Raw genomic sequence first — 19980 nt, 5'->3', positions numbered from 1 at the left:
CGTCACACAGGGCCCCTAGGCAGCCACTGCTTTGCCCCTCTGCCCAAGTCCTGGCCCTTGCTGTTCTCACAGATTAGGACCCCTTGGTCTGGGACAGGCCAAAGTGAAGATCTGGCTCAGTCAGACTGCCAAGCCTCCTCCATCTGTGGCCATGGAGAGGCCCAGACCTCTGACCATGCCCCCTGCAGGGATCCCTAGGTCATCTGCCCTTCCATCTGGGCTGCCCTCTGTTCAGGAGCCACAGAAGGGAGGGAGGGAAAGCTGAAGGAAGCTCAACACTCAGGACTTTGTCCAGGTTCTTTTACAAAGCTGTTTTTATTGAGCTCTCATATTTACAGTGTGCCTTTCCCCACCCCAACCCTTTCTCTATCATGGGTTGCTTCCTTTGAGCTACTGGAAAATAACAACACGTAGTCTGTTGACCCAGTGGTTCCACTTTGATGCTCCCTGCTCTTAAAACATCAGGGACCTTCTGCCACGTGAAGATTAAACTCCTCCTTGGCTTAGAGGCCTCCTGCCATCTCAGAATCCTCTTGCATGACAGGGCCAGGGCTCATAGCATAGATTGCTGCCCACTTACTGCACAGGGTCCTCGGTGCACAAGACTTGGAGCTTGGCTTCTCCCTTGTTTGCTGGTTCATATGTACAGTATTCCCCAAATGGACCAAGCCCCACCACGTCGGTCTCTTCACTCATACTTGCAGAAGTTCTTCAGCAACGGAGGAAGGTCCAGCCCATCAATGGCCAAGCGGTGGACAATGTGCTTCTGGATGGCCAGCCGGCAAAGGGTCTGCAAGGAAGGGACTGGGAGAGGGAGTAAAGAAGGAGGAAGTGGAGTGTGCGGTTACTCAGCCTCTGAATCTGGCTTGGAACTGATTCTTCATCTGGCAAATGTGTCTGTCTCAGCCCTAGCCAAGCCACTGAGCAAAAAGAGCCCCCAGAAGCAGGGGAGTGTTATAATCCTGCATCACAACCCCAGCAACTGGTCTGAAGTGGCTGCATAGTCTAGATATGGGCAGAAATATGGTGATGGTATTTGGCACATTACGGGGAAATTCTACTAGTTCCCCCCCCCCCATAACAGATACCTAGGATCACTGGTCCAGAGGACCCTTGGAAATGAGGCTGCATCAGAGCATCAGAGGGGAACGGAGAACTCTGGGTTCAGATCCTGTCCATGGAGCTGCCTCCATCACCAGAGAACACACAACAGGAGGGTTTACAACAAACAGAGAAAGAATAGGAGGGAGGAACCAACAATGTAATGAAATATATCACAACAATGTACCTAAGGAATAAAACCACAATTCTAACATATGCAATGATCATATGTTTATAAGTAGCAACCACACTGCAGTAATACTGTAAAACAGAATACACAACCATTAATGTGTGGACTATTGTCTATGACTTGTGGAAGTATCTATCTGAATGGGAGGTTGTGAAGTTCTCTGCCTACAAAGAGGCCTGTGATCTCACTGGAATCGGGACATACATGGAGATTGCAAAAGAGGGGTCCCTCTTTAAATTCCCTGGACTTTGAAAATCTACCTGTTGCCCCATGGCCAGAAGGAAGAAAGGCCTGCCTGCAAAAGATACCCTCCCTGTCATAACAGCTTTACTAAGGGCTAAAACAACATGCAGGCATCTGACTAACATCTCCAATTGTTTTTCCTCCTGTTTGGTTCATAGAATCACAGAATCACAAAGTTGGAAGAGACCCCAAGGGCCATTCAGTCCAGCCCCATTCTGTCATGCAGGAACTCTCAATCAAAGTATCCCCATTTTGATAGATGGCCATCCAGCCTCTTTGGAACCTCTTGCCTGATAAAGAAGCCCATGGAGCTTTGAAAGCTTGCAGCAAGTACACTGTGCCTTTCGGTTGGCCAATAAAGGTATCATTGATGGGGTTTTCTTTGTTTTTGTTAAATGGCCAACACAGCTCCCCCTGCATGGTTTTGGGATATATAGTTCGCTATAGTACTTTGGATTGTGTATTCTGTGTATTCCTTAGGTACACTGTTGTGGTATAGTTCATTACACTGTCTGTTTCTCCTGGCTATTCTTGCTGCCCCCAGAGCCATCTCAGCCTTCCAAGGAAGGGGAAGGAACAGCTCCTTGGCCTGGGGCAGATGTGACTATTCCATGGTTTATTTGGAAGGGCTTTGGTCTGCCTGCCAACTCACGTTAGAGGAAGTGCCCCAAATTGTTCTCCCTGCAGTTCCCAATCTGTGTGCCCAAGAGAGAACAATTGGAAAGGTGTCTCAGCTGCCCCCGTCCTCTTTTAGGTTTTTGGGAGAGGACAGGCCCTGCTTGCCTCTTCCTAATGGGCCCTGCTTAGCCAGCCTGACCCATAGCAAGAAAGCGTTTAGGGTCACTGACAGAGGGCAGCAGAGATCCATCACGCCCTTCTTTTTGGGACGTTTTAAAGCAGGAACAGAATAGCTACCTTTCAGAGATGCCTTATTAGTGGATCCCTGCATTGGCACAAGGCTGTTGGACTGCATAGCCCTTGTTGTTGTGTGCCTTGAGGTCGTTACTGACTTGTACCGACCCTAAAGCAAACCTATCATGGGATTTCTTGTAAAGTTTTTTTCCTGCCCTCTAGGATGAGAGAGTGTGACTTGCCCAAGGGCACCCAGTGGGCTTCCATGGCTGAGTGGGGATTCGAAGCCTGGTCTCTAGAGTTGTACTCCAATGCTCAAACCATTGTACTATGCTGGATGTCACTTTCCAATTCTAGGAGTCTACAGTTACCCAAAATCATCAGGACTTGCCCAGAACAAGCCAAGAAGCCCATTTTGTCCTCCCCCTCCCCCTGTTTTGGGGTCATCCTGTTTAGACGATGCACATCCCAAACCTTGGTTCTGGTGCAAGCAGTCCAGATGATGCATAGCACATTCCCCACCAGAACCTGCCAAAACCCTAAAGAGCCACTGGCAGTCTTGGCCCTTCTATTGTCCAAGGTCTGACTCTCTTCCAACAATGTTTTGGATTCCTCTTTCTTTATCTCAGGCATGAGGCAGACTATTTGGGGAAGGCCAGCCAGAAACGAAGAGGCAAGCAGCTTCAGAATTTGTGACTTGTAAGCAAAAGTGCCAAGACAATCTCTTCAGCCCTCCCCATCCCTGGATGAGCATTTGTCCTTATCAGGTCACGTCCTTCCCTTTTATATTGTTTTGCAAACTGGTTTGGATAAAATTAAATTGACTTTGCAGAAGTGGGGCTTTTGGAAGACGGCCTTGGCTTTTGTTTCCAGGACAAAGCCCTGCTTCTGGGTGTCTCATAGAATCATAGAGTTGGAAGAGACACCAAAAAGGGCCATCCAGTCCAACCCCCTTCTGCCATGCAGCAACTCTCAATCAAAGCACACCCAACAGATGGCCATCAAGCCTCTGTTTAAAGACCTCCAAAGAAGGAGACTGAACTGCTCTCCAAAGAAGTGCGTTCCTACTGTCAGGAAGTTCCTCCTAATGTTGAGCTGGAATCTCTTTTCCTGGAGCTTGCATCCATTGCTCCGTGTTATCTATATTTGAACCAAGGCATGGGAACTCTTTGACTCTTTCAATTTTCTCATTGTCTGGGGCAAATTCTTGTCGATCCTCCCTGGTCATTATATTTGGGGTTTTGTTTGTTTGTCTGTTTGTTTCTTTTGAGGTCAATCGGGCGGCCACCTAATCAATAATAAAATACAATACATATATAATCAAAATCTACTTCCTCCCCCCTTAAAAGTTATTAAATCAATTATAATTAAAACAATATTAAACAACATAACAGATACACACCATTACAAAATAGACAAAAACAAACAGCAAACTGTGGCAGCATTCCACTCACAATTCCAGAGAGGATCTGAGGGACTCTGATGAGAAGAGGGTCTTTGAGGGTGGGATTATCTATCTCGGAAAGGCCTGCCGGAAGAGATCCGCTTGACCAGCCTTTTTAAAGCTGTTAAAGATGTTCAATTGACGGATCTCACCGGCAGGTCGTTCCATAATCTGGGGGCGGACAACAAAAAAAGCCTCGTGGGAGGTAGCCAAAAGCCTAATCTTTGAGGGTGCGGCAAATTCCTCCCAGAGGAGCGAGTGTGCGGGGAGGATTTATGGAAGGAGGCGGTCCCTGAGATACTTTGGACCCAAGCCATTTAGGGCTTTAAAGGTGATACCAACACCTTGTACTGCCCGGAAACTAATAGGCAGCCATTGGAGGGACTTCAATACCGGAGTAATAGGGTCCCTCCTCGGTTCCTGACACACTCTGGCCGCCACGTTCTGCACTAATTGGCAGTTTCCGAATCAAGCACAAGGGTAGCCCCATGTAGAAGCATACAGAAATCTAGACGTGAGGTTACCAGCGCGTGTACAACAGTCCGAGATCCCTTACTTTCCAGAAAGGGCGCAGTTGCGTATCAGACGAAGCTGAAACAGGCGCTCTTGACTGTCCGCATTTACCTGATTTGTCATCAGGAGCGACAAGTCAGGGAGCCCCCCCAGACTGCGAACACAGTCAGCTAGGAGAGATGTGGACCCTCCAACAGGACTTGGGGGGTCACAGCCCAATTCTGGTTTCGGGGCTGCTACCATGAGCCCCCCATCTTGTCCGCATTCAGTTTCAATCTGTTTTTCCTCCATCCAGCCCATACATGCTTGAAGACATTCATTGAGAGAGGAGACGCCATTAGAATTCGAGGCCAACGAACGAGAACACAGAAAATAGATCTGGGTGTCATCAGCGTACTGAAACAAACACCCAGCTCCATAACTCCGAATAATCTCACCCAGCGGCTTCATATAGATGTTGATAACATCGGGGACAGTATAGCACCCGTGGAACCCCAACAGGTGAGCCCCTTTTACTGGCAGCTGCCCCGAGCAGCACACACTCTGGGATCTACCCAGAGAAAGGAACGGAACAACGGCAACGCAGTGCCTCCGATACCTAACCCCCTCAGGTGGTCCAAGAGGATGCCATGATCTATGTGTCAAGCACACGAGAGGTCTAGGAGCACCAACAAGGCACACTACCCCTGTTGATGCTCAGACGCAGATGGTCGGTGCAGGCAACCAGGGCAGTCTCAACCCCAAAGCCATGTCCGGAAGCCAGTTTATTATTATTATTATTAAACTTTATTTCTAGAGTACTGTAATAACACAGCGCTGTAGAAAGTCGGTAAATAAGGAGTATATAAAGCCTGCCCAAGGCCGTACACTCTACAGATAACAACAATTAAATAGAGAAATAGATAAAATTACCATGTAGAAAGAAGACAATTAAAAAACATCAGTTGGAAATGGGTCTAGAAGATCATCGGTGTCATCCAAATCCAAGACAGCTTGGAGTTGAAGAGCAACCGCCCTCTCGATACCTTGCTCAAAAGGGTAGTAAAGAGACTGGTCTGAAATATTCATAGCCAGGGGGTCAAGGGAAGGTTTTTTCAAGCGGCCTAACAGCCGCTCCTCAAACAAGAGGAATATGTCCCTCCCTGAAGGATGCATTGATGAGATCCGTAAGGAACGTCCCAATGCATCCCCCCCCCAACGGCCAGCCCATGGGGATAGGGCAAGGGTCGAGAGGGCAATTGTTTTCCTCACCCTACCAAGGACTTGTCCACGTCATCAGTACTCACAGATTGCAGCTGATCCAGAATAACTCATCAACGGAGTCGCTGGACACCCACCTCGCCTATGGTTTCTGTTGAAATATTGGCGTCTAAGTCGGTCTTATCTGAGAGATTTTTATCACAAGAAGTTATTAAATGCGTCGCAGCAGCCGTCGTTGGGTTAAGAAAGGATTTGGTGCAGGGGATACCTGCATCAGCTCCCTCACCACCCTAAACAAGCTCGGCTGGATGAGACTCTGCAGACGCAAAAGACATGCAGAAGAAGGATCTCTCGCTGCACGTATTGCCCCCGATTAGACCAAGAAAGTTCCAGGGCGAGTTCGGTCGGATAAGAGTCGAGTCTTCCGCCACTTGCGCGCTCTAGCGTTGCCAAGCCAGCTTCATATCCTAAGCTCTGGTGTATACCAATGGCTTACGGTTTGAAGGAATGGCAAGGACACTTGGGAGCGATCGTGTCGATAGACCCCTGGGGAGATTGGTGTTCCAAGTATAACACAAAGCATCAACAGGATCACCGGCATTCCCAACCAGTAAACCCCCTAAGGCTTTCTGGAATCGAGTTGGTTCCATTAGCCTTCGAGGGCAGACCATCTAATGGGTCCACCACCCACGGAGAGGCGATACAGCTCTAAGTTCCATCTTAACAGGGAAATGAAGTCCCATGACAATGTGGAGGTAGTAGTAACCCCTCTGCCCACAGATCTCCCTGCCCGGCTAAAGGACGCGCTCGAGTGTATGACCGCACAATGTGTGGGCCCCAGCGACCAACTGGGATAGGCCCATGTGTTGTCATGGGCTCCAGAACTCCCGAGCCGCACCTGTTAAACTGGTCTCGAGAGGAATGTTGAAGTCTCCCAAACTAAGAAGTCTGGGGGACTCCAACAACAGCTCGGAGACCAGCTCTGTCAGCCAGTTAAGGAGTCTGCTAGATAACGGTGTGGTCATTTGAACAAAAAAACAAGCAAACAAACAGACCAAACAAAAACCCCAAAATATAATGACCAGGGAGGATCGACAAGAATTTGCCCCAGACAATGAAAATTGAAAGAGTCAAAGAGTTCCATGCTGGTCAATATAGATAAACAGGAGCAATGGATGCAACTCCAGGAAAGAGATTCCAGCTCAACATTAGGAGGAACTTCCTGACAGTAGGAACGCACTTCTTTGGGAGCAGTTCAGTCCCTTCTTTGGAGGTCTTTAAACAGAGGCTTGATGGCCATCTGTGGGGTGTGGCTTTGATTGAGAGTTGCTGAATGGCAGAAGGGGGTTGGACTGGAGGGCCCTTTTTGGTGTCTCTTCCAACCTATGATCTATGAGACACCCAGAAGCAGGGCTTTGTCCTGGAAACAAAAGCCAAGGCCGTCTTCCAAAGCCCCACTTCTGCAAAGTAAATTTATTTTACCAAACCAGTTTGCAAACAATATAAAAGGGAAGGACGTGACCGATAAGGACAAATGCTCATCCAGGGATGGGAGGGCTGAAGAGATTGTCTTGGCACTTTTGCTTACAAGTCACAGTTCTGAAGCTGCTTGCCTCTTCGTTTCTGGCGGGCCTTCCCCAAATAGTCTGCCTCATGCCTGAGATAAAGAAAGAGGAATCCAAAACATTGTTTGGAAGAGAGTCAGACCTTGGACAATAGAAGGGCCAAGACTGCCAGTGGCTCTTTAGGGTTTTGGCAGGTTCTGGTGGGGAATGTGCTATGCATCATCTGGACTGCTTGACCAGAACCAAGGTTGGGATGTGCATCGTCTAACAGGAGAGCCCCAAAACAGGGGAGGAGGACAAAATGGGCTTCGTGGCTTGTTCTGGGCAAGTCCTGATGATTTTGGGTAACTGTAGATCCTAGAATTGGAAAGTGACATCCGCATAGTAAAAATGGTGGAGCATTGAGAGACAACCTAGAGACCAGGCTCGAACCCCACTCAGCCATGGAAGCCCACTGGGTGCCCTTGGGCAAGTCACACTCTCTCAGCCTCAAGAGGAAGGCAGGGCAAACCTTACCAAGAAATCCATGATAGGTTTGCTTTAGGGTCGGTACAAGTACAGGGGGCTATACTGGTCCCCAAAAGGGCGGGATATAAATAAAATTTATTAATTATCTTATATATCTAGTTAATATGATATTATTATTATTATTATAACATCAGTCTGCCTGGCACTTTTCTCCCTTGACCTTCTTGAGTAATGCTCCAGGTCTTGTGCTTCGCCGCTGTAGTACTGTATCCTTTGCATATCTGTGGTTGTTAATGTTCCTTCCGCCAATCTTCACTTCTCCGCTTCTGAGTTCAAGCACACTCTGCATAGTACTTTCTGCATATTTGTTGTTAACGCCCTCAGTCAATCGGACCCATGGCAACCCTACAGATGAGACATCTCCCAGACCCCCCTCTGTCCTCCCCTGTTCCTTTTCCTAATTCCTGCAACCCCCAAAATCCCTAGTGACTCCTTCATAGAGTCCATCTGCCATGCAGCCTTCCTCTCTTCCTCCCACCTTTCCCAGCATGGACTCTGGTCTTCTCCAAGAGCCCTTCCTTCAGCAGGATGTGTCCAAAGTACGACAGCCTCAGTCTGGTCCTCTTGGCTTCTTCCAGGGAGGTCTCTGGCTTGATCTGCTCCAGGACCCCTTGGTTTGTCCTTTTGGCTGCTGTCCATATAAATAAATTTTCATTCATTCATTCATTCATTCATTCATTCATTCATCTGCATATCTTAGATTGTTGGTTTTCTGTATACAGATTAAATAAATAGGGCGATAACATGCAGCCTTGCCTCACCTCTTTGGCAATTATCCAGTGCAGAGTCCCTTAGGGGCCCCTTTTGCTCTCTCCGCTGGACCTCTTTCGCCCCCCTCCTGCTTTTCCCTGTCTCTGCTCTGCCCACAGGTCACCTTGTGAAATCCCAGGCTCTCAGGGCCACCTGTCCTCCGACATTAGTGCCTCTCTGGCCCAGACCTTTGTCCTGTCCCTGTCTCTGATTATTATGAGTGCGCTGGGATGTTCTGTTCTTTTATGTTATACTCCATCTTTTCTGCAAAGCTGGGGATTGAAGGTGGCTTACGAAGTCAAAAGAAGTACAAAGCAAAAATGCGTGAAGCTGAAAACATGCAAAAAACATATGCTTAAAATGGCATTAAAAAGTCTGCAGAAATATTGTCATGTAAAGCTTGAATTATAAAGCAATGAATAAAAGTAATAGAATCACAGAGTAGTAAGAGATCCCAAGGGCCCTGAGCCACTCCAACCCCCTTCTGACATGCAGGAACTCTCAATCAAAGAATCCCCGACAGATAGCCATCCAGCCTCTGTTTAAAGACCTCCAAAGAAGGAGGCTCCACCACAATCTCCATTGCGGGAGAGTTCCACTGTCGAACAGCCCTTACTGTCAGGAAGTTCCTCCTAATGTTGAGCTGGAATCTCGTTTCCTGTAGCTTGCATCCATTGCTCCATTCTCTGGAGCAGCAGAAAACAAGCTTGCTCCCTCCTCAATATGATATCCCTTCAAATACTTAAACAGGGCTCACATAGCACCTCTAAACTTTCTCTTCTCTAGGCTCAACGTATCCAGCTCCCTAAGTCTAGCCTGGCCAGAGGAATCACATAAGACATGGTTTCCAGACCCAGGCCCTTCACCATTTTAGTTGCCCTCCTTTGGACACGCTCCAGTTTCTCAACATCCTTTTTGAACTGTGGTGCCCAGAACTGGACACAGGATTCCCAGTGAGACCTGATCAGAGCAGAACAGAGTGGCACTATTACTTCCCTTGACTTGAAGGCACACAACAACAGCAACAAAACTCCATGTACAGTGATGGTGCTATATACATGGATGATGATGAGGATGATGAGGATGAATCCCAGGAGGTGACTAGTTTGCACAGCAGCTGGCATCCAGATCCAATTGGCAGACATGGTTGCTCATTCTGCCTCTTCCTCCCAGAAGATGCCATTTGGCAGTGCAGAACACAGATCAGACGACCATGGATCGCCCAAGTGCTATCATGGGGGAAAGCTTGATAAGACATGATGCCAAACTGGCATGCTTCCATTCTCAAACTAGTGCAGTTGTGGTGGGACATAAAGTCCAAAGCCTTTTGTATTACTCCAACCCTTTGCTTCCTTTCCTAAAAGGTTTCCATGTACTTCTTGACTGTAAGAACCGTTTGACGCTGGAATGGTCGCTTTTGGAGGCTGGTGGACTCTTGGAGGTCTTTAAACAGAGGCTTGCTAGACATCTCTCAGGAGTGCTTTAGGTGTGTGTCTCTTTAGTTGGGATCCCTCCATCTCTACGATTCTGTTTCTATGCAGCCTAAATCTGTAAGAGCACTTAAGAGCAGTCAGCCCTTGCTACCTAAGCCTCTTCCATTTTGATCTATCACTGTTTCATCTCCCATTCCAGACACTCTTGCATTGTAATTTCCTTTAGGCAGAGATCTTTCTTCTTGGTTAAATTCCATAATGCACTTTGCATACTGAATGTGCTGTACAGATAAATATTCATTATAAATATTTATTGCTGGTAGTAATTCTCTCTGACTGCTTTGCAGTGTCAGCATGTGCACACAAACACACAACCGGGGATGAAAACAGATGTAACACTGAATGTGGAATGTGTCGAAGGAGGTGTGAGAGGAGGAGGTTTGGCATGCGAGAGCAACAACATGTTTTCCTAGCCTGGGACAGAGAAGCCGGTTGTGCCGGTTCGGGGCATACTTCAGTCTGGAGAAAGGCATCCATAGTTACCTCTTGGCTATGTCCTGTGCAATCCCCAATCATGTTGGGAGGAGGATGTTGCATGTGTTTTCTCTTTGTTCTGTGCCTTTTTTGGGAGGGTGCCATGGCTCAATGCTTCAACAGAAGCAGCAGTTTGCCCTTTTCCCAAAAGAAATGTGGGCCTTGTGTGTGACATCAAAGGAAAGGCAAAGCTGGGCTTGACAGGAGAGTTAAGCTGCCTACGCCTCTACACCCAACGTAAGCTGCAAAGCTGCTTTCATGCCTGAGCAAAGAGGTGCTTGGTCAGTTGGCAACATCTGCCTTTGATATGCACCCCAAGTTTACCTTCTGAGTCACTGGGCTTATTTTGGCCATCCTGTCACCTGTCTTTTGATGTTGATGTTAACTGCCCTTGAGTTGATCCCGATGAGACACCTCCAAGCCCCCCTGTTCTCCATGGCTCTGCTTAGATCCTGTAAATTCGTGCCCATGACCTCTTTAATGCTCAGAATTCTGCAACATAGACTCCAACTATCCATGGAGAGAGAAATCCCAGAGGTGCAAGCGGGGTTCAGAAAAGGAAGAGTCACTAGGGACCACATTGCAGACATGGCTAATGGAGCGCTCCAAAGAATTCCAAAAAAGAATCGGCATGTGTTTCATAGACTATAGCAAAGCATTTGATTGTCTAGATCATGAAGAGTTATGGGATGCATTCAAAGACCTGGGAGTGGCACTACATCTGACAGTCCTGATGAGGAATCTGTACCAAGGACAAGAAGCCACCATCAGAACAGAATTGGGGAAACAGAGGGGTTCCCAGTTGGAAAAAGGGTCCGGCAAGGCTGCATCCTATCCCCTTACTTGTTTAACTTCTATGCTGAAAACATCATAATAAAAGCAGATTTGGAATCGGAAAGAGTTGGAGTGAAGATAAGAGGAAGGAACATCAACAACCTAAGATATGCAGACAATGACACCATAATATTAGCAGAAGACATTCAGGAATTGGAAGGAAGGTCAAAGACGAAAGAGCAAAGGCAGGTCTGATGCTGAACATAAAGGAAACAAAAATAATGACCACAGAAGAAATACACAAATTCAGTCTAGACAACAAGGAAACTGAAATAGTGAAAGGATTCCCGTATCTAGGATCAACCATTGACCAGAATGGAGACTGCAGTCAAGGAATAAAAAGAAGACTAGGAATGGGAAGGGCAGCTGTGAAAGAACTGGAAAGGCTACTGAAGAGCAAAGACATACAACTGAGCACTACAGTCAGAATCGTTCAGGCCACTGTACTCCCCATCATCCCCAGGTATGGATGGGAGAGCTGGATAGAGAAGGAAGCAGACAAAAAGAAAACCAACTCCTTTGAAATGTGGGGCTGGAGGAGAGTATTTAGGATCCCATAGACAAGACAAACAAATGGGTTCTTGAACAGATCAGACCAGGGCTCTCTTTGGAAGCAAAGATAGTCAAGCGGAGACTGTTTTCTTCACTTTCGCATCCATACACGGTGATTAGGAATCCACGGCTTGGTATCATTTGTATCTTGACACTTTAGGATTTTGTCTTGTTCTTCCATAGCTGTTCTTGTCCCATTCCTAGTCTCTCCTGATTCTAGGCTGCAGTCTCCATTCTAATCGAGTTTGATCCTAGGAACTGAAACACTTTGATTATTATTTCAAGTCCTTCACTGTCTGGTAGAATTTAAGTGTTTCATTTGTGGTCGTTAGTTTGTTTTCCTCTGATGTTCCGCATTAGCCTGCCTTTGCCCTTCCCATCTTTGCCCTTCCTTACAGATTGTTCCGAGTCAGTGATTTACCTGATCGCAGGTAAATCTTTTTCCCCTAAAATTGGTGGAGTGGGTGCTCTTGGACTCCAGCTCCCTCAGCATGGTCCAGAGTCAGAGGGAATGAGTCATAGAAGTCCAGCAATATCTCTTCCAACTTTGGCATTTTGGGCTGCATCCACACTGGAGAAATAACCTGGTTTGGCACCACTTTAACTGCCCTGGCTCAGGCTATGGAATTCTGGGAGTTGGAGTTTGTTGTGGGACCCAGAGAGGATCAAAGCTCTGCTCTAGGCCCCACAACAACTCCAACTCCCGAATTCCATAGCCTTGAGCCCAGGATGCTGAAAAAGCAGTATCAAACAGTTATTTCTCCTTGTGGATGCAGCCTGATCTTGATTCCTCTGGCCAGGTGGACTCGGTCACTCACTCAGTGCCATAAAGGCCGACCAGCTGCTTTGCTGGAATCTCTCCTAATCCAAGGCCTGGCTGTTTTCCTTTCTTCCAAAGAGCAAGAGCATTCATTCCAGCAGCCCTGAACATGAACCATCCTTTTCAAAAGAACACAAACCCACAACAACGGTCCTTTCACCGTTGACTTGAAAAGGGAGCCAAAAAGCTCAGGGGCGCAACTGCGACCTCCTTCCGGCTGGAAGCACCAAGGACTGAGACTGGGCAAAGCCACTCCCCTGCCCCAGCACCTGCACAAACAGACACACAAAAGCAATCCGAACTCCTCTTTCATCATAGAATCATAGAGTTGGAAGAGACCACTAGGCCATCCAATCCAACCCCCTGCCATGCAGGAAATCCAAATCAAGCATCCTGACAGATGGCCATCCAGTCTCTGTTAAAGACCTCCAAGGAAGGAGACTCCACTACACTCCAAGGAAGGAGTGTGTTCCTCTGTCGAACAGCCCTTACTCTCTGGAAATTCCTCCGAATGTTGGCTTGATCCATTAGGTCTGGGTCCTATTCTGTGGAGCAGCAGAAAACAAGCTTGCTCCCTCCTCACATATGACATCTTTCAAATATTTAACAGGGCTATCTATCACCTCTTAACCTTCTCTTCTCCAGGTTAAACATCCCCAGCTCCCTCAGTCGTTCCTCATAAAGCAAGGCTTCCAACCTTTCCACATTTTAGCCGCCCTCCTTTGGACACAGGGCTCCAGTGTCTCAATGTCCTTTTTGAATTGTGGGGCCCAGAATGGACACAATATTATTCCAGGTGGGGCCTGACAGAGCAGAATACAGTGGCACTATGACTTCTCTTGATCTAGACACTATACCTTTATTGATGCAGCCTAAAATAGCATTGGCCTTGTTAGCTGCCGCATCGCACTGTTGACTCATGTTCAACTTGGTCTACTTGGACTCCTAGATCCCTTTCACACGTAGTTTCATTCAGCCAGGTCTCCCCATCATCCTATATCTGTGCATTTATTTTTCCGCCCAAAGTGCAATACCTTACATTTCTCCGTGTTGAATTTCATTTTGTTAGCTTTGGCCCAGCTTTCTGTCTATTCAGGTCATTTTGAATCTTGATCCGTCCTTTGGATATTAGCATTCCCCCTAATTTGGTGTCATCTGCAAATTTGATAAGTTGCTCCCATTCCTATCCAGGTCATTGACAAAGATGTTGAATAGCCCTGGGCCCAGGACAGAGCCCCACTGGACACCCCACTGGTCACTTCCCTCCAGGATGAAAAGGTACCAGTGTTGACACTTTGGGTCTGCCGGTCAACCAATTACAGATCCATGTAACAGTTGCCTTGTCTAGCCCACATTTTACAAGCTTGTTTGCAGTATGTCATGGGAAACCTTGTCAAAGGCCTTACTGAAATCCAGATCTACTACATCAGGGACTGGCCTGAAGACAAGGCTCCTCCCTCCCTAACTGTCATCTTTCGGCCTCTGAGGGAGGAGAGTAGGCTGCCCAGCTCCATCAGGGGCTAGCCTGAAGAAGAAGAGAGCCCTCCCTCCGGTCCATCTGCCTTGGTCCAGGCCTCAGAAGGAGAGAAGAATGCTGGACCTGATTCCCCCCCCCTCACCATTCCTTCTCCTTTTGTGTCGTGTCTTTTAGTTGTAAGCCGTGGGCTGGGCGGGAACTGTCTGTTACCCCTCATTGTAACCGCTCGGATTCCCAGTGATTGGGCGGATATAAATAAACCTATATTATTATTATATTATTATTACATCCACAGCATTCCCTTCATCTACCAAGATGGTCATTTTATCACAAGAAAGAGATCAGATTTGTCTGGCATGGACCTCTTTCTCTGAAACCCGTGTTGACTTTTTGGTGATGATGGCATTGGCCTTCTAGATGTTCCCAGACTCTCTGTTTAATGATCTGCTCCAGAATCTTTCCTGGGATTGATCTCGACTAACTGGGGTCATTGTTGGATCCTTTTCTTCCCCTTTTGACAGATGGGGACAACGTTTGCCCTCCTCCATTCGGCGGGATCTCTCCTCTTCTCCAGGTCCTCAAAGACTATTATTGCCAATGGCTCGATATGACATTTGCCAGTTCTTTTAATACCCTTGGATGGAGTTCATCTGGTCCCGGAGACTTACCGTAATTCATTTGTTTACAAGTTTCCTCTGCTATCTCTTTGCTATTCTGTGCTGAATTCCCCTATTCTGTCCTTGCTCCATTATCCTCAGGTTGAGCCCCTTTGCCTTTTATGGAAGACTGAGGCAAAGAAGGTCTTGAGGAATTCTGCCTTTTCTCTGTCTTCTGTTAGCATTTTGCCATCTTCTCCATTCAGTGACCCTACCCTTCTTCTTACTTTTGCTGCGGCATATCCAAAAAAGCCCTTTTTGTTGTTCTTAACCTCTCTAGCAAGACTGAGTTCATTCTTTAGCTTTTCTGACCTTATCTCTACACATGCTAGCTATTTGTTTGAATTCCTCTTTGGTGATTTCCCCATTTTTCCATTTCTTATACATCTTCCGTTTAAAATTTAGCGAGCAGTAGACCTTGCCAGACCAACACAAGAGAGGAAGCAGTCCTGATAGGAAGGCAGGCAGCATGTATTCTGATATGATGGAGAATAGAAGTTTAAGGGGTGATATAGATTGATAGAATTGTAGAGTTGGAAGAGACCGCAAGGGCCATCCAGTCCAACCCCCTTCTACCATGCAGGAAATCACAATCAAAGTATCCCCGACAGATGGCCATCTAGCCTCTGCTTAAAGACCTCCAAGGAAGGAGACTCCACCACAATCTCCAAGGAAGGAGTTTGTTTCACTGTCGGACAGCCCTGACTGTCAGGAAGTTCCTCCTAATGTTGAGCTGGAATCTCTTTTCCTGCAGCTTGCATCCATTGCTCCATTGGGTCCTAGTCTCTGGTGCAGCAGAAAACAAGTTTTTTAGTCACCTTCCTTTGGACACAGGGCTCCAGTTTCTCAATGTCCTTTTTGAATTGTGGTGCCCAGAACTGGACACAATATTCCAGGTGGGTCCTGACCAGAGCAGAATACAGTGGCACTATGACTTCTCTTGATCGAGACACTATACTTTTATTGATGCAGCCCAAAATCGCATTGGCCTTGTTAGCTGCTGCATCACACTGTTGACTCATGATATGATAGCTTTGTTTAAGTATTTGAAGGGGTGTCACATTGAGGAAAGAACAAGCTTTGTTTTCTGCTGCTCCAGAGACTAAGAAACAGAACAATAGATGCGAGTTGTAGGAAAAGGGATTCCACTTCAACATTAGGGGGGACTTCCTGTTTGACAATGAAAGATGCTTGGAGTGTGATGGGGTATCCTTCTTTGGAGGCTGTTTTTAAGCAGAGGCTGGGTGGCCATCTGTCAATGGGGATGCTTTGATTGAGAGTTCCTGCATGGCAGAAGAGGGTTGGACTGGATCTGGGCCCTTCTTGGGGTCTCTTCCAACTCTAGGATGCTATGATGAATTGGATCAGACTGCAGCATGCCCCTGCCCTTGCTGTCATGCAGTGAACCTCAAACTTCCCCAGAAAACATGACTGCTAATAAGACAAACCTTTTTTCTCAGTACAAATTAGCATCTTGTGGCACCTTCAAGGTGGCCACTCCAGTTTATTTAGCCTTTATGGAGCCACTGGATTCTTCATCCAAGATCCTAGATTGGGTTTGCACAGTATACATTTACATTCCCATAGATTAGTGGTGGTTGGGCAACATCATTCATCTGTTGGATTCTAGTGTTGTGCAACTGATAGTGTTATCTGTGAATGTGTTTTTCCACAGCCCCAGTGATTCAAGGGGTACTTAGCAAGCATTGTAGTTACACACCATGCAAGAAGGCACAACCGAATATGCAACAGCTACACTTGTGCAGTTAGGAATGGATTACAAAATGAAATCAAGCATTTCCCTTGCTCAAGAGTTCCTTCTAAAATGTATTAGGAACTTGTTCCACTTTGCATTCCCCTTTTGGCACTTTTGACATTACATGGAAGGGCAAAAGGCCAGCCTCCCAAGTGGCCAGCCATCTGAAGACATTTCTCTTAATAGATTAATCGATCTAATCTTAATGGATTAGAAAGCTGAACCAGAATTTTTTTAAAAAGTGAATTTCATCAGGGAGAAATGTAAGGTACTCTACTTAGGGCAAAAAAAAACCACTTGGCAAGATTTGTTCAGAGGGAGTTTGCCTTTGCCTTCCTCTGAGACTCAGAGTGTGTGAGTTGCTGAAACCATGGCTAAGCAGGATTTGAACCCTGGTCTCCAGAGTTGTATTCCAAGGCTCAAACCACTGCACCACACAGTCTCAGGACACAAGCAGGAACTAAACCAGGAGTTCCCTCGTTCTTTGCTCCATCATCTCAAAGTCATGGACTGGTGCTAGCCCTTTCTCCTTGACATGTCATTAGTACATAGCCGTTTACAACCGCTGCCTTTCCCAACATCGCCTTTTCTTCATCTTTCCAAATAACAGTGTGGAGCATCTCTGAGGCACAGAGCTCTGTTTCTCTTTCTCTTTCTCCAGTGCAAAGCATATCATGCACATTTCAGTGGCCTTGGTCTCTCTATCTATCTGTTCACCCTTTCCTGGCTCACCTGTCCAACCCAACAGATACCCACAGAGCTCCTGTCTATGAATGACCAGGAGCCAAACCTTCATAGAATCATAGAGTTGGAAGAGACCACAAGGACCATCCAGTCCAACCCAATTGTGCCATACAGGAACTCTCAATCAAAGTACTGTATCCCCACTGACAGATGGCCATCCAGCCTCTGTTTAAAGACCTCCAAAGAAGGAGACTCTGAGCTTTCACATTCTCTTGGTGCTTGTGACCAAATGACCGAATTACCATCTGCCCTGAGGACCACTGTGTAAGCTGTGTGTCCTGGCGGCAGACAGGAACAGGGATGTCCCCACAAAGATACCTACAGCCATATTCCACCTGGATGACCCGGACGCTCTTGGTGGAAGCAAAAATATCGACCACAGCGTAGAGCGGGCGAGAGGCCGGGAGTCCCCTGGCGCTGGGGCCCATGTCCTCGCCATTGATGACGATGTGCATGTCGGCGGTCCCGTCCTGCTGAACCGTGTAGAGCACCCCAATCCGACTCTTCCGGGCCGTGGCGGGGAGCACATTGGTCTTGTACAAGTCATCCAGGATGTGGCTGTAGCGGCCAGGCCTGCTCCGTCCCACCAATTTGTCCCGGGGGATCCTGACGGTCTCGATGCAGAGGTAAGGGCTGGAGAGGAAGCCTCGCAGGCCAGCATTCGACTGGTCCTCGGTGCCAACTGGGGTGACTCGGTTGTGGTTGCGGGTGATGGCGAACACCCAGCTGTCCCCCATGTTGACCAGGTCCGGCAAGGAGTACTCCGGCACTGCCTCCAGGCTCACAGGGTCATGGGCCGTCAGACCCACCCGCAGGTGGCCGCACCAGCCCAGCTCCTTCTCCTCAATCTCCACCAGGAAGATCTGCCCAGGTTCCAGAGGCTCCTGGCTGAAGCAGAGACCGTTGGCAAAGCTCTCCACTCGGGTAGCCTGGGTGCGCGAGGGGTCGACACAGACATTGGTCCCATGGATGCGGTGGAAGCGAGTTGGGGGGTGGTGAGGGAACCCACCAGCAGCAGGCACTGCAGTCAAAGCCGCCATCTCTGGCCCTTGCAGGCAGCACTGAGGCTATTTTTAAGTGGGCTCTGAGTCAAGGCAGCTGCTCCCAGGACACCTCTGAGGTCCCCAAAAAGGAAACACTGGGCTGCTGAGAGGAGGACAGGTCCTAGTGCCCTAACAGCAGCTAGATTTACCCAGACAACATGGAAGAAGACTCTCTTTCTTGGCCTAGATTTGCCCTCCTAGGCCGCCAGCGTAGTGCATATTGCTATGTGGCGCACAAATATGCAGGCACAAACCCTTGCTGCACATGACGCACAACCATTTGATGTGCAAAAACACAAGGTTGGTGACCACTGACTGTCAAGTAAGGCTGAGACAATTTCATGGAAGGGGGAGCAATTTTAGGCTGCATTAATGGATGTATAGTATCTAAAGGGAAGTAACAGTGCCACTCTGTTCTGCTTTGGTCAGGCCTCACCTGGAGTAATACTGTCCCAGTTCTGGGCCCCACAATTCAAAACAGATGTTGAGAAACTGGAACGTCTCCAAAGGAGGGTGACGTTGATTTGCTTTGATTTGGATTTCCTGCATGGCAGAATGGGGTTGGACTGGATGGCTCATGCGGTCTCTTCCAACTCTATGATTCTATGACTAAAGTGGTGAAGGGTCTGGAAACCATGAATTCCTGTGAAGAGAGACTTAGGGAGCTGGGGATGTTTAGCCTGGAGAAGAGAAGGTTAAGAGGTGATATGATAGCCCTGTTTAAGTATTTAAAGGGATGCCATATTGAGGAGGGAGCAAGCTTGTTTTCTGCTGCTCCAGAGAACAGGACCCGGAACAATGGATGCAAGCTACAGGAAAAGAGATTCCAGCTCAACATTAAGAAGAATGACCTGTGGGTAAGAGCTGTTGCACAGTGAACCACTCTTCCCAATGGAGTCTGGTGGAGTCTCTTTCTTTGGAGGCTGTCTTTAAACAGAGGCTGGATGGCCATCTGTCAGTGGGGATGCTTTGACTGAGAGTTCCTGCATGGCAGAATGGGGTTGGGTTGGATGGCCCTTGGGATCTTTTCCAGCTCTGGGATTCTATGATTCTAAGTGAGGACCACAAGACCAGACCTCCATGCCCTCTGCTGAAGCTCTCCATGGACATCCCATGATCCAGCTGCTGTGGAAAAAGCAGCTGCCCTTCTCGTCTGTTCCAGCAAAGTCATTCTTCAGGCCTAACGTTGTCCCTCTACCCAGCTTTTCACACCTTTACCTTCAAGGCTGTACAAAGAAGACAAATTCCTCCTGCCTTTACTGCCTGGGATCTCTCAGCTCCTTGGTGAGCGTTATCAGAAAAGTCCTCCAAGTGGCTTTGCTCTGAGTTCCTGGCTGTTGCTCACACAGGCTTCAGAAGGTTCAGAAGGAGGGCCCTGTTAGGATGCATTCACATTCTATGTTTATAGCAGCTTGACCCCACTTTAACCGCTCCTCCGTCCTATGGACTCCTGGGGTTTATACTGTAAGTTTCATGAGGAACTTAGGATTCTCTGCCAGAGAGTTCTCACAGGAGTTTATCACACGGGACGAATACTGCACAGAAACTACATTTAAGCTGAAAGCAACCTGCATTTGTGGATTGTTTTTCAGACGACGTTCGGGGTTGACCTGAACAGAAAGTTGAAAAAACCCGCATTTATGGGATGTTTTTCAGGCGTTTGCGTGAAAGGGAAATGAGGCAAAAATAACCCAGATGCAAAGTAGTCAAAAACAGCTCCTTTTTCCTTTTGCTAAATTCCCAAA

At 47.6% G+C, this 19980-nt stretch overlaps 1 protein-coding gene across 1 annotated transcript; it reads right to left on the bottom strand.

The window, feature by feature from the left end:
- Positions 1 to 314: 314 nt before the first annotated feature.
- On the bottom strand, positions 315 to 18237 carry NEURL2 (neuralized E3 ubiquitin protein ligase 2). Its single transcript, XM_042461425.1, has 2 exons — positions 17515 to 18237; positions 315 to 804 (listed from the first exon to the last, which is right to left on the bottom strand). Exons 1-2 carry the CDS (start codon positions 18230 to 18232, stop codon positions 689 to 691), a joined length of 834 nt encoding a protein of 277 aa, XP_042317359.1. The 5' UTR covers positions 18233 to 18237; the 3' UTR covers positions 315 to 688.
- Positions 18238 to 19980: the final 1743 nt, after the last annotated feature.

Source organism: Sceloporus undulatus, chromosome 4, assembly GCF_019175285.1.
Source record: "Sceloporus undulatus isolate JIND9_A2432 ecotype Alabama chromosome 4, SceUnd_v1.1, whole genome shotgun sequence".
Taxonomy (NCBI): Eukaryota; Metazoa; Chordata; class Lepidosauria; order Squamata; family Phrynosomatidae; genus Sceloporus; species Sceloporus undulatus.
The sequence above is the reverse complement of the archived record's forward strand: the minus strand, read 5'-3'. Positions and strand labels throughout refer to the sequence as shown.

Coding starts and splice junctions, on each gene's coding strand:
- NEURL2 (XM_042461425.1), bottom strand. CDS start 18,232: ATGGCGGCTTTGACTGCAGTGCCTGCTGCTGGTGGGTTCCCTCACCAC. Junction 805..17,514: donor CATCCAGGTGGAATATGGCT/GTAGGTATCTTT, acceptor TCCCTCTCCCAG/TCCCTTCCTTGCAGACCCTT.